The sequence below is a fragment of the Notechis scutatus genome, chromosome 3, assembly GCF_049901735.1.
Source record: "Notechis scutatus isolate UNSWTSFEM ecotype Mainland chromosome 3, rNotScu1.2, whole genome shotgun sequence".
In the NCBI taxonomy this organism is placed as follows: domain Eukaryota; kingdom Metazoa; phylum Chordata; class Lepidosauria; order Squamata; family Elapidae; genus Notechis; species Notechis scutatus.
This window is the reverse complement of record NC_142011.1, coordinates 112889423-112904589: the sequence shown is the minus strand read 5'-3', so window position 1 is coordinate 112904589 and position 15167 is coordinate 112889423. Positions and strand designations below refer to the sequence as shown.

At 43.3% G+C, this 15167-nt stretch overlaps 1 protein-coding gene across 19 annotated transcripts in view; it reads right to left on the bottom strand.

The window, feature by feature from the left end:
* Positions 1 to 7392: 7392 nt before the first annotated feature.
* The window catches only part of PDE4DIP (phosphodiesterase 4D interacting protein), a 197493-nt gene continuing 189718 nt past the window's right edge, over positions 7393 to 15167 (bottom strand). For all 19 annotated transcript variants that reach the window (XM_087962501.1, XM_087962503.1, XM_087962500.1 and 16 more), the window contains one exon: positions 7393 to 8264. In XM_087962501.1, the coding sequence (XP_087818627.1) occupies positions 8249 to 8264 (16 nt within the window). In that variant the 3' untranslated portion in view covers positions 7393 to 8248. The remainder of the gene's footprint in view (positions 8265 to 15167) is intronic.

The following is a 15167-nucleotide window of genomic DNA, read 5'->3' as shown; positions in this document are numbered from 1 at the left end:
TCATCAATCTGTAATTCCTTGCAAACTCCTACAAAGTTCATTCCATGGTCAGATCTAAATGCCTTGACTGGACCTTGGTAGGTTTGGAGCATTGATGAAGCAGGAGGTATCCATGGATTAGATGACTTCAATGTGGATGGCTCAAATGTGAAAAGAACAGCCCAACGTTTGCTGTTAGCTTGTCTACCTCTGGTCTGGTGGCCAAAGACATCTAGACCTACATTGGTGAATGGCGGTTCGGGACTAAGACATTCTGGTGTCAGGTCAGCCATCATCTGGTCTTGCATTGCACCCCATTGTTCGTGACAGTGTAGGTACTTGTGCAAAACAGTCATGATGCATCTCTTAGCTCCCACGATCCAGAGTCCAGCAGCTCTGATGGCACCTTCTGTAAAGTGATGGTTGACGGTTTTGTGGTGGTGTTGAACCAGTAGGTTAGTCACATATTGCCGGGTGGGAAGGATGATGGGATGTTTGATTTTTGGGTCTATTTCAGCCTTGTCTAAATGCCCCCCTAACATGAAGTAAGTCATGGCTGTCGAGGTACAGATTCAGATTCAGAAGTGGACTTGACTTCAGAGTAGGCTTCTTAGTTTTTAGACATTGGAATTCCCCCAGGTATATGTCTTGTTGCACACTTCATAGAATTCCTTTCTCAGTTTGGAGATATCTGTCTGGGAAGCTTGTCTTGCGATGTTGGGCACGGACGATGGCATGGATGATCACTGTTACACCCAATACGAGAGATTTCCATCGGGAGAAACACTCAAAGTGAGCTGGTCCTTGGGGGCATTCAAGAGGCAATTTTCCATTTTCCTTGACTGCCGTCAACAAGCAGATGGCCTGTACAGTCATCTTCCTGCCAGGCACTTGAGGTGGAATGTTGGCATCTTGATCTGGATCTAGAAGTTAACGATATTTTGGTCCCACTGACATCAGGGTGTCTAGGCAAGCCAAGAACTCAAGGCCTTTTAGCCAGGTCGACTCTGCTAACTGGAATGCAGGAATAGACCATGTAGCATGGTCTGCTGGGGTCTGGCCTGTTGGCACATACTGCCATTGCTCAAGGTTTGAAGACCTTCTGATCCTTTCCACTCTATTGCTCACATAGACATAGAAGCATCTGCTCTCATTATGTGTATATAGCCCAGCACCACCTTGCTGTCTGTATAGAAGGTGGAGGGTTCTAGCTCAAGGTCTATCATCTTCGTTATCAGATCTGCTAGATCCATGGCCAACATGGCAACACAGAGTTTCAGCCTTGATATGGTATGATCTTGCTGTGCTGTTAATTTTGCCTTTTCCATGACGAAATCGATGTGAATGTTGTTTTCCCTGCCGTAGACCTAAAGTACCTCATGGCTGCTATTGCCTTCATTGATGCATCTGAGAAGACATGTGCAGTTCCTTCTTTGATGCGGTGGCGGGCAAAATGGGAACATATGTGCACTGCACATAGATGCCTTGGATTAAATCCATTGCAATCTCCTCCCATGGCCTCGTCAGCTCAGCTCTGAAGTAGTCCGGGGGTTTTCCTGGTCATTTTTTTATTGTACCGCAGATGGTGCAATTCTTCACATAACTGTCAATGTCTTTCTTTATGGCAGGCCACCAGAATTACCTCCGCACTAAGTGTACAGTTTCATCCCCTTCCAAGCTAGAGCATGCCTGTTGTGACTATGCAACACACGTGTTTGCATCAAAGCCACAGCAACCTGAAGGATGGCATTCCTCTTCATCAGAATAAACCCTGTATCATAATTATATGTGCGGTCTATGTAAAATGCTGTGAGGTGAAACTCTATGCATTAACCACGATTCATGTGATTGAGTTCATACGAATAATTATCATTAAAAATGGTAATCATGGGTAATAAGGGTAATCAGGGGTAATGAAGGGTAATGAGGGGAAATCATTATAAATATTGAGTCTCAGGAAACTTGGGTTAGATCCAACTTTATTTTGTTTGCTTAGCTATTATCTCGGACTCCTTGCGGAGGAAGGAATAAACAATAAGCTTTTGTGTTACGAAATACTGAAGCGAAGAGTGTCTTATTTTCTCCCTGCATTTTTGCCAAAGAGTAGCTGAGAGGAAAGTTGTATCTCTTACATCCTATAATATTTCATTACCTGTGATATTATGGCTGAAGGTACTGTTGTTGATAGAGGTTTTGAGGATGTTTTGGAGGTGGATGCAGATAATGCTGTTGGAGGGGCTGGCATGGTGCCTGAGCAGCCCTCAATTCAGTTGGACGATAATGTGGTGTCTTTGGAAAATGGACAAACAGATAATGCGAGATGTGAAGAGGATCCTCAGCCTGTGATAAGGCTGAAAATCCGGAAGGAATGGAAAGAATGGAGTTGAGAGACGATATGAGGGGAAAAGTTTCACAAGGGAAACCTCCTACTTTTATGCTGCTGACCTCCAGGACATTTGAGAAGTAGAGAGAACGACGGATTGCTGATGAAGATGAATGTAGTACTTCTACGACCAGTTTAAATGCTAGTACGTTGGAACTGCTCCGTGTCAAGTATGGTGACTTAAGCATTCGGGACTCTACTCCCCCAACCGTTTGGGAAAGCCCAGGGAGGGGATTTAGAATGGAAGACACATCTTTCTTTAGTTCAAGTGCCAGAGATAGCAGAGTAGGAGGAAGTCGGAGGGAGCATTTTCTATGGAAGTAGATGAATCATTAGCAGATGTAGCAGGAGTATCAGGAACTTGGAGTAAAACCTCTAAACCAGTCCCAGGTTCCAGGGTTAAATTTAGGGATGCGCAAATGGGGAATAGACAAACAATTCACTCCTGGGGTCCATCAGGCACATCTGGATATTGGCCCCAAAGAATGGTTTGGGGTGGTCCTCCTCCTATAAACACTTACTTTGATGGGAACCCTGATAGGTTAGCATTATTTTTAAGCCAAATTGTGAACCACCTAGAATTATATTCAAATTGCTATCCTTCTCAATGATCTATTATAGTTGCGATAACTACAGTGTTAACAGGTGATGCTGCCGATTGGGCTGCAGAGTTGCATAGTGTGCATGCAAAGGAATTGATTGATGTTGGTTTGTTTTTGGATGCACTCAAAGTTCAATTTGAATATAGGTCAAGGATACATCAATATGAAGAAGCATTAATGTCATTGAAGCAGGATGGGAGGCCTGCTGTGGAGTATGTCAGAGAATTTCGGAAATTAGCAACTAGGTTGCACACCTGGCCAGAAAGACTATTGATTAGAGAATTTAGATCTGGTTTGGATAGAGGATTGAGGCAGGCTTGTCTTTATAAGGGGTTTCCCCAGAAACTGGGGGAATGGTATAAAACAGTTGTGGAGTTGGATGTGGGACTGAGGGAGTTCCGTCCTACATTTGGAGGGCCCAAAAGACAACCAATAGGAGCAGTAGCACCATGGGGTAAAGTGGGGGAGGAGATTAAAAGGATTGGTAGGGGAATAGGGCCCATGAGGTGTTTCCGATGCCAAGGTCTGGGACATAGGGCAATGGGTGTCCATCTAGATGATAGAAAACAGGTGGCTCGCATTCCTAGCGCCACAGGTAGCAATTTACCAGGTGGTATCATGCCCTGTGGTACGAAACAAGGCACAGTTACATCTGAAAGATCTCAAGGGGTGTCACAAAAAATGAACACGGAAGTAATGACAAATAGACGTGAGAGGAAAACACCTGATGGCAAACAACTACCCAAGGTAGTCTCGGGGTTATACAATAGTGGAGATGACAGTCCGGATGAGGATGATTTGGTGAGTAATCCTGTGCGACCATTTGTTATACCAGTAGTATTGGAAAATCTAACAAGCAAATTGAGGGGTCAGTATGGAGCATTAATAGACACTGGATGTACTAGATGTTTAATTAGTAAAAAAGTGGTCGATGAATTACAGTTAGCAGTGGAAGAACTGCCCAAACCTATGCGTTTTGAACAAGTGGATGGTTCATTATTAGGTGGGAGTCCTGCTACAATAATGACAATCCCTATCAAACTAGAGATAGGAAGTCATTGGGAGTTGTTACGATTTATTGTAGTACCACAGATGAGGGAGGAACTAATTTTAGGTCTAGTATGGTTAGACAAATGGAAGCCCACGATATGGTGGGAAGATGGTTTTAGGAAGTTAGAATTGCAGTTGGCCTATGCCCCCTCCATATGTAAATAATAGGGAAGTTGTAACAACTATAGATGATTCTGAAGAACTACGTTATCTAGAGGAATATAAAGACCTACCAGATGTGTTTAGCAAAAAGGACTGTGAAACATTACCACCACACAGAATAACTGATTGCGCAATTGATTTAATTCCTGGAGCAAAGTTTCCAAAACCACGAATGTATGCCATGACTCCAAAAGAGATGGAGGAAATGAGACAATATATAGATAAAAATTTGGTGCTTGGATTTATTCAACCCGGGAAATCACTTATAACTGCCCCTGTTTTGTTTCGCGAGAAAAAAGATGGTGGATTACATCTTTGTGTTGATTTCCGCAGGCTCAATGCTATTTGTATAGACAATGTATATCCTTTACCACTGATCAACGATTTGTTAGCAACGTTAGTGACTGGCAGGTATTTTACGAAATTGGACTTACGAGAAGCCTCCTATAGAGTTTGAATACGAGAGGGGGATCAATGGAAAATTACTTTTAATTGCCCCCTTGGAAGTTTTCAGTTTAACATTATGCCATTTGGATTGCAAGGGGCACCCGCTGTCTTCATGCACCTTATAAATGAAGTATATACAAGAACATTTATATTTAGATGATATTTTAATTTATACCAAAACAATGGAGGAACATGTGACCTTAGTGAGGAAAGTTCTGAAAAAATTACTTGACGCCAAATTATATGTGAAACTTTCGAAGTGCGAGTTTCACTGTACGTCATTGGATTATTTGGGGTACAGAATATCCAGTAAAGGAATAGAAATGGATCCCAATAAGTCAGAGCTGTAGTTGATTGGAAAGAGCCAAAAACACAAAAGCTATTACAAAGTTTTTTAGGATTTGAGAACTTTTACCAGCAGTTTATTCCTAAATTCGCACAAATTGCTTTACCACTAACAGAATTGTTAAAAACTAAACATCAGGCGCCAAAACCGAGACCTAATCAACCCATTGCATGGTCACAGGAGTGTCAGCGAGCATTTGACGACCTAAAAGCTTTATTTGCTCAAGAGCCCATTTTAAAACATCCTGATACAACTAAAAGTTTTGTAGTACAAGCTGATGCAAGTGATGTAGCTGTGGGGGCTGTCCTCTTACAGTATAACATTGAATGGACAATTACAGCCATGTGCATATACATCACGGAAATTTACAATCACAGAACGCAGGTGGGCTATTTGGGTAAAGGAGGCTTTCACTGTAAAATGGGCACTTAGTACATGGAGATACCTATTAGAAGGGTTGAAAGAAAAATCCGAAGTTTGGACGGATCATAAAAATTTACAAGCATTACAGAAACCGAGAAAACTATCCCCTAAACAAGTAAGATGGGCTTTGTATTTTAAATGTTTTGATTTCCAGTTGCGATATGTTCTGGGAGGTAAGAACTTCATGGTGGATGCACGATCTAGACTACCTCAATACAATGTGTCTAGAGATGAAGTTATTCAGCCCATGATCTCTATAGGACTGTCAACTGAACAAATTCAGATGTTGACCATGAAAGAGATAACCAAAAAGGAATTAGAAGAGGCTACAAAAATGGATGTATGGATAATAACAAATAACAGTGCCTATTTACATAAAGATGGATTGTATTGGAGAGGGGATAAAATATATGTTCCATCAAATTGTAGGAAAAAGATATTATCCCAATGTCATGATGTAAGGCAGGCTGGAAACTTTGGATTTTTAAAAACACTACATTTGGTAAGGTGGCAGTTTTGGTGGCCACACATGAGATCAGACATTGAACAGTACCTTAAAAAATGCCACATTTGTGCTACTACGAAACCTCGAGTAGGAAAACCTTTAGGACTATTACAAACTGTATCGGATCCAAACCGGCTGTGGCAAGATGGACTTTATTGTGGAGTTGCCCAGCAGTAATGGATATACAGTAATCTGGACTATTATATACTTGTTTTCAAAACAAGCTCACTTTATACCATGTAAAGGATTACCTTCGGCAACAAAATTAGCCAACCTGTTTATAAAACATGTATATAGATTACATGGCACACCTAGGAGGATAATTTCGGATAGAGGTGTGCAATTTACAGCACGATTTTGGAGTGTTTGTACGCCTTTTAGGATGCTCTCAAGGTCTTAGCTCTGCATACCATCCCAGCACCAATGGTGCTTCTGAAAGAGCTAATGTGATGATTGAAAGATATTTGAGATCATATACATCTTATCAACAGCGAGAATGGGCTGATTTACTTCCATTTGCTGAAGTAGCATATAATAATGCTATACATGAAAGCACAGGATATAGCCCATTCCAGGTAATAAATGGGATAGAATTTGTGCCAATCCCTGATTTATAATGTGATGAACAACAACCCACAAATCTCCAAATGTGGTCGAAAAAAGTTCAGGATAGTTGGGATAAAGTAAAAGAGACTCTCAATAAAACAGCACTAAAATATAAACATCAAGCAGACAAGAAAAGGAAAGAGTATAAAGCATTCAAACCTGGAGATCATGTTTACCTATCAACTAAATATATAAAATTACACCTAAATAGTCAAAAATTGGGACCAAAATATATTGGACCTTTCCAAATTATAAAAGTGATAAATCTCGTAACTGTAAAACTTAAATTGCCACCATGGTTACATCGAATACATCCTGTATTTCATGCTAGTTTACTTAAGCCTGTAGAACACATTGATATACCTAAACTTGAGGAATCTGTAATAGCTACAGATGTAACCCATGCTGAAATTGATAAAATTCTAGACTCGCGAATATGTAGAAAAGTGTTACAATACTTAGTGAGATGGAAAGGATATCCTGAAACAGAAGCAACCTGGGTGAAAGTGGCAGATGTGTGTGCAAATAGACTGATAAGGCAATTTCATACCAAATATGGACCACAAGTAGAGACATAATTAGTGATATAATGTACATTGTTTTATGGACTGATTCCTGGTAGAACAAATGCAACACACGCATTTGTATCAAAGCCACAGCGACCTGAAGGATGGCATTCCTCTTCATCAGAATAAACCCTGTATCATAATTATATGTGCGGTCTATGTAAAATGCTGTGAGGTGAAACTTTATGCATTAACCATGATTCATGTGATTGAGTTCATACGAATAATTATCACTAAAAATGGTAATCATGGGTAATAAGGGTAATCAGGGGTAATGAAGGGTAATGAGGGGAAATCATTATAAATATTGAGTCCCAGGAAACTTGGGTTAGATCCAACTTTATTTTGTTTGCTTAGCTATTATCTCGGACTCCTTGTGGAGGAAGGAATAAACAATAAGCTTTTGTGTTACGAAATACTGAAGTGAAGAGTGTCTTATTTACTCCCTGCATTTGTACCAAAGAGTAGCTGAGAATGCCTTTTTGTCAAGATATGTTGATTGTCCCGGATCCAGGGGTCTGCTAGCAGTTTGCCCTTGAGTTTCATGATTAGATCGCTAGCAGTTTGGTCTTGCCAGTCGTGGTGTTGTCATCTGGTGGTCACTTGGGCAGCTATTTGGGTAGAAAGGATGATGGCATCTACGATCTCCTCCCATTTGCATTTGTACTGGGGCATCTGGGAGAGGGCATCAGCCAGAAAGTGTCCCCCGGGATGTGTTTTAGCATGAAGTCAAATTGGTTGAAGTATTGAGCCCACCAGACTTGTTTGGGTGGTAGTTTTTGTGGGGTCCTAAGGGCCTTCAGATTTTTATGGTTGGTCCAGACTTTGAATGGTCTCTGCCCCCTTCCAGCAGGTGGCATCAGGTTTGCAGTGCCCACTGCAGAAGCCTCTTTTTCCCGTGCAGCCCATCGTCTCTCTGTGTTTGTGAGTTTGCGGGAGGTATAGGCGCAGGGCTGTAGGCTTCCTTGGTTATTTCTTTGGAGTAATACTGCCCCCACTACCACATCACTGGCATCTGCTTGGATGATGAAGGGTTGTTCTCAGTCAGGATGCTTCTGCACCAGTTCTTTTGCAAACAGTTCTTTCAGTTTTCAAATGCCTTTTCGCTAGTTAAGTCCCACTGTCAGGTTTGTTCCAGGTGGCGTTTTGTTCCTGGGCTCCTTGTCTTTAGGAGGTCCATCATGGGTTTGGCAATCTTTGCAAAGGAGGGAATGAATTGTCATTAGAAGTTTGTGAACCTCAAGAAGCAAGGGGGTTGCCAGCCTAAGTTGGCTTGTACTTTGGCTGGGTCCATCTCTGTGCCTTCATTTGACACTCAATAGCCCAGGTAGTCGAACCGTGCATGGTGAAATTCACATTTTGATATACAGGTTTGCCACTAGAAGTTTTCCAGTACCTGGCAAACTAGGGGTATGTGGTCATCTATCCTCTCAGTGTAGAACAAGGATCAAGAATATAAGCCAGGGCTGATGATTGTAGTAGTAGCCTACACCCAGGAATTCCAAGACATGGCATGCAGGTTGACCAATTGGCTGATAATATCTCCAGGATGGGAGGAATGTTGATGTCTACACTTGCATCTCTAGGTGTTCCCTGCACACCCTCCATGGATGGTATGTTCTGGCTGAAGAGGTTGAGATTGACTTAGCCCAATCCTGAAACTGCCCCAGCCATGGGTGGAGAAGATCCCTACCAGAAAAAAGAGGCCCTGAAGCAAGTGGGATATGAGCCAATCCCACACCAATGCTCCAGTGGCTGTTTCAAGTATGGGTGTCAACTCATAAAATATTTCCCTGGTCTTTTAAGAGTTGCCAACAGAAAGGGAGGGGGAGCAGTGCAGCAGCTTGCAAAACCAAAACTGCATTCCATAAATATTTTCAAAGATAGTAACTAGATGACCAATGTTTCTGCCACACAAAAATCTAACTGGAAAGCACGATTAATGAGTCTTGGCTATGGATGTGCCCCATTGGAGAATATGAATCACGATACACTCAGAGGGTGGGGGGAAAACCAGGGTCAAGGGTGACAGTGAATTATGTGTCTCAGAGTCAGCTACACCCAGGCAATACCGCACCTTTAACTCCCAATAAATCCTTTTGAAGCTTTGGAAGTTTGGCTCGAGACTATGATTTAAATGGGTTTAAGTGCCAGAATCCTGACAGCGGGAAAGAGAGGCCCCAAACCACTGATTGCCAAGCCACTCAACTCAAAAGGTTTATCAGGCCCCACTAAGAAACCAGGGAAGCCAGCCCTGAGGGTCCAAGAAACAGCCCTGGAGGGAGCAAATGTTATTGAGTTAAAGATTTGATAAAGGGCACTTTAGGAGGGACCCAAGAAGAGATTGGCCATATCTAACCCTGCATCATTAGGCAAAAAAGTGACAAGGGAGATTGGGGCCACAATGAGGCCCAACCTCCAGATACCTAAGGAATATTGAGACTTGCAGGAAGTTTTCAGCAAGAAGGGCTCGGAAACACTCTCCCTTCACTGTCCCACAGATACATAGAGATTCTTCTGGAGGCCAAATTACCCAAACCTAAGTTGTATTCCATGATCCTGAGGGAGCTTAAGGAGCTCCAGACATTCATAGATCAAAACCTAAGGCAGGGGTTTATACAACTGGCAAGATCACACATAGTCTCTCCAGTGCTTTTTAGGGGGGAAAAAGACAAGTCCCTTTGTCTATGTGTTGATTACTGCAGGTTTAATGAAATATATGTTGAGAACATTTACCCCTACCTCCAATGAAAGACATGCTTCCTTAACTTGCAAAAGGGGAAATCTTAAGTAAACTGGACTTTCAAGAAGTGTACTACCTTCCTGAAGATTGGAGGGGGAACACTCACCCCATCAGAAGAGGATCCAGGGCCATCCGACAGTGACTTCAAAGATGACCCCCTGGTAAGTGGGTTGATCGAGCTGGACACCCTTCCTCTAGAACTATTGATCCCCAGCTTGGAAAGGAAAGTCAAGCTAAGGGTCTTGCTAGACTCATTGTTGTTAGACTCCCAACCTTGGTAGGGAAACTGGGAATCCTCCTGAAGATACTAAAGAACCCAATTGCATTCTGTCAACTGGACGGGTCCATTGAGGGCGGAATCCCAGCCAATTTGCCACTGAGCCCCTGGAGGTAACCATGGGGAACCACATTGAAACTCTTTTTTTTGTAGTGGTACCTGGGATGGAATGGCCCCTCATCTTAGGGCTGACATGGCTGAAGCGATAGAACCCATGGGTGAATTGAAAGGAGGGCTTCTAGAAGTTGCCAAGAGGGGAGCCATCCACTCACAATGGCAATCACAAACAGGGAGAGAAGCCAAACAAAGAAGCAGCCACAGCTCAAAAAGCAAGCCACTGCAGGGCATACCCCAGGAGTACTACAACTTAGCCAAGGTGTTAGCGAGATGGGCTCAGATGAGCTTCCTCCCCACCAGCCCATGGACTGCACAATTGAAATAGTCTCTGGAGTTAAGCTGACAAAGCCAAAACTATACTCCATGACTCCCAAGGAATTGGAGGAATTATGCACCTTCATAGACAAGAACATGGCCAGGGACTTAATTCAACCAGCTAGACTCAAAGTTACTGCCCCAGTACTGTTCCAAGAAAAGAAAGATGGATCTCTTCATGTGCGCATTGATTACAGGGGTCTTAATGCAATATGCATGGAGAACATATATCCTCTCCCTGTCAGCCGGATCTCCAGCATGGGTTTTCCCTTTGATGCATGCTTGCTATCGGCTGCCATAGTAATGGGGAGGGAGGTCATGGCATTGGGGTTTGGGAAGTGAGCTGTTGTAATGAAGGCCCATGTGAACTAAAAGGGAGGTTTGCTCTCAAGAATTACTGTGCTGCTGAATGGAGTTGTTTACACCCAGTCAAGGCCAACCGACTTAGAACTCCAGTTGGGGAAAAGCACCTGAAAATGTGCTCCACATGACACTATACAGGACATGAATTGGACATTCAGCCTGGGTCTCTGAGGGGAGGCATTTGGGGAAATTTTCAATATGTAACTTTTGCACGTTTGGATCACATCTTGCTTTCCTTTTGCCACTATCATTTCAAACTCAGTAAAAGTACCTCTTCTCTACCTCAATGAAGTCGGGGGTTTCTTTCTTGGTTTTTGAATGGAGGCAGGCCTGACATTAAGCAAGTTCAACTATATTGGCCAACCTGGAGTCCTAGTCTACTGAGGAGGCTGAGCACACAATGTCAACCTATGGGAGTGACTAGGAAGACTGGGGGGTGCTGGGGTTGACCTCACCCCAGACTCACCATTGCTAGGAGACAGAGTGGCTGGAGGAGCTGCAGCTCAAGGAGAAATTGGTCCAAGCCAGATGGTCCCTGGGTATAAGATGCATGGAAGAACTGGAGGGGCAGCCCCCCGGGAGTGACTGTCACCAGACACCGGTGAAGAGATGATGCCTTGCAGGAAGTGAACAAAGAGAAACTCCTGCTGACTTATGCATGAAGCACTCAAGAGTCAGAGAGCTTGGGGGGCCCTCACTCAGAAGCATGTCTTGCCAGCGCATGAAGAAACTGGAGAGGCAGCAGGGGTAGCCAGTGTTTCTGTAACCCCAGCTGTGATTCCTGTAGCTTAGCAGGGACCAGCTTCAGCTGCAGCTGTCCCACCAGCCACCACTGCTGAAGCCTACTCCACCCTGCACAGCAGGAAGGGCTATGCCCCGGAGGTGCCAAATTTCAAAGGTTCCTCAGCTGGAGGTAAAATACGAAGGGATTCTTCCTAGCTCAAGTCTGAAATCACATGCAGGAGTATGGGGAGGACTTTGCTTCAGAGGCAGCCAAAGTGAGATGTGTCACCATGGCCCTGGAACAGTCCACAGCAGATTGGATGATCACCCTTCACAATGATGATGCCCCCCAGCTGAGGGATTATAACCAATTTATGGTGGTGGTCCACACATGGTATGAGGACTCCCTAGCCAAACACAATATCTACAATATAACAGCAACAAATCAGAAATAGTTAAGCCCATGGTTCCTGCTTCACAGTTAGCAGCCTGAGTGACCACTAGGGCACAGGTGAAAGGGGACCCATCTCCAGACAATGCCACCACCCTAGCTTTTAAGCAGGCCTTGGTCAATGCTCAATGGTTCCTAAACCATAAAGACACCTGCTTGATGAACGATGACCTGCCTTGGTATGTCCCAGCCAGTCAAAGACATGCACACATGCCATGACTCCAATGTGGGGTAGTTTGGATTTGAAAAAACTCTTCATTTACTAAAAAGGCATTTTTGGTGACCATCTTTCAAAAAGGGCACTGAGAACTATGTAGCCAACTGCCCTATTTGTGCCTCTATCAAAAGATGATGGTGAAAACACCTGGCCTCCTGCAACCAGTAGCTGAGCCTTCAGCACCCTGGAGAGAGAGATCTCTATGGATTTTATGGATGTAGAACTGCCTGAAAGCACAGGAAACACAGTCATTTGGTTAGTGATGGACTTGTTTTCAAAAGAGAACATGCCAAAAAATCCCCACAGCCAAAATACTAGTCAAACTATTCTTACACCACATTATATTGCCTAGATGGTGCCCCACAGTGGATAATCTCAGACTGCAGGGTCCAGTTCACCTCCAAGTTCTGGGCATTTTTGGCCCTTTTGGGGACCAATCAGGGACTGAGTTCAACTCATCAACTGCAAATGAATGGTGGATTGGAATGAACAAACTTGGTCCTGAAGCATACCTTAGATGCTTCATAAACTACCAGCAAGATGACTAAACTGACCTTTCCTTCACAGAGGTCACGTACAATACTGCAGTCTGTACCAGCATCGGATTTACATCCTTCCATGTGGCCACTGGTCAGGACTTTAACCCAATGCTGGAACTCCCAGCTGCAGAACCCACCATACCCTCCATGAATGAGCATGAACTATAAAACACCTGGCCAGTTGTATGCAAAACCTTAGATGAACTGAGAGCAGCCTACAAAGAGCAGGCAGATAAAAAGTGAACAGCCAAAACCATTCCGAGTCAGAGAAAGGATATACCTTTCAAACTCAGTTCCTACAGTCTCTGAAACCCTCAGAAAAACTAGGACCTAAATTCATAGGACCCTTCCCCATTACACACATTATAAACCCAGTTATGGTAGAACTCCAATTGCCAAAATCATTGAGACAAATACATCCAATATTCTACTGCAACCTCTTAAAATCATAAATAGCCTCACCTCTCAGACCTAAGGTTGTCACACCGCCACAGCCCATTATGGTTGAGAGAGAGCAGCATTTCAAAATCAAGGAAATACTTGATTCAAGAGAACACCATAGAACAACCCAGTACCTGGTGGTTTGGAATAACCTCCCCTTGTCTGAAAATGAGTGGGTACATAAAATGCATGTCAGAGCCCCTAGGCTGCTCAAATGGTTTCATGTCCATTATCCAGATAAGCCTAACTAACCACTTGTGTTTTCTTCCCCCCTCATTTTCTTTTCTTTGAAGTGGATCTCTCCTTCTCCTAGGGGGGCAGCATGTCAAGTCCCCATAGATCCCTATCAGGACACTGCCATTCTGATGGGAGGGAGCTCTGGTGCACTTTTATGATATTTTCTTATTTTGGGTCTTTCCTTTATTTTGATGTATTTTCCTGGGAATGGGAGTGGGGAGGGATGAGTCTGGGGCCATCTGTTTTGTCTCAGATCCAGAGGAATGAGCAAGCAGTGCCTGAGAACAATTTCTTATCACCTTCATAGTTCAAAGTTCCCAAAACAACTTCAAACTTCAAATTGGCTCACCTCGGACCGGACACAGGGGAGAGGTTTCTACAACTTTTAATCTAACAATTTTGAGCAGGAACTTCAGATCTTGCCTATTCTTCTTGCTATCACTATCTCCCCCCAAAAAGAGTTCCTTTTGAAATGCTGCCTATTTTAAGAGTTCTGATTTCTTGAGGGGGTAGGAGAGGCAAGTCCTTACAACTACTGAATTAGGATCAAGTATAGAGACAAGTTGAAAACTGCATTTAATTGCCATATAGGATGTTTCCAATTCTGCATGCTCCCTTTTGGGTGCTGTCTTCATGCAATTGATAAATGATGTGTTGCATGAACACCTGTACAAGGGGGTCTTAGTTTATTTAGATGATAGTTTGCTCTACACCAAGACTATGACCAAGCATGTGAATTAGTGTGAGCCATGTACAAGAAACTTTGCAAGATAACTCAGCTATATTCTAAATGTGAATTCCACCAGAGCAAAATTGATTATTTGGAGTATTGCATATCCCACGAGGGAATAGAAATGGACCCTGAAAAGGTGAGAGCAATGTTAGAGTGGATTCCTCCCTGTACCAGGAAGCAACTTCAAAGCTTCTTGGGATTTGCTAACCTCTATTGTCAGTTTATCCCATCATTTGTGCAAATAGCACTACCCATCACCACCCTACAAAATACCAAAGGGGAAAGGAAACCTAAGCTTAGCCAGTCCCTGAAGTGGTTCATGGAGTGCCAAACCACATTAAAAAAACTTAAGCGCTTGTTCGCCACCTAGCTGGTGCTAATCCCAATCCCAATCCCAATCCAAGTGCCCCTTTTATCATCCAAACTGATGCTAGCGATGTAGCCATGAGGCTGTTTTATTACAGAAAAATGAACATGCATCTACATCTCCAAAAATCTCACTGAGACTGAGCTTGGATGGGTGCTGTGGCAGAAGGAATCCTACATAGTGCATTGGGCACTTCTAACTTGGAGACATTTCTTAGAGGGAAGCAAAGCTCCATTTGAAATGTGGATAGACCAGAAAACTTTAGAGGCCCTGGAGACACCTGTCCCCTAAACAAGTCCAGTAGGGCCAAAATTTTAACCATTTAATGTTATGGTATTACCTAGAGGGGAAAAAACTTTCTGACTGATGCTCTATCAAGGCTCCCATAATATAATAGCTCCAAACCTGAAGTCATCAGACCAGTTATCCCATCTCAGCAGCTGGTAGTCCCAGCCATCACAAGGGGCAAGGGAAGCTTAAAACTCAAGTTGTGGACAACTTGATTGCTGTGCTGAAAGGTGAATTAGAGAAAGATAAATGGTTTAAAACCCACCAGGCCAAGTGCACACTATGTG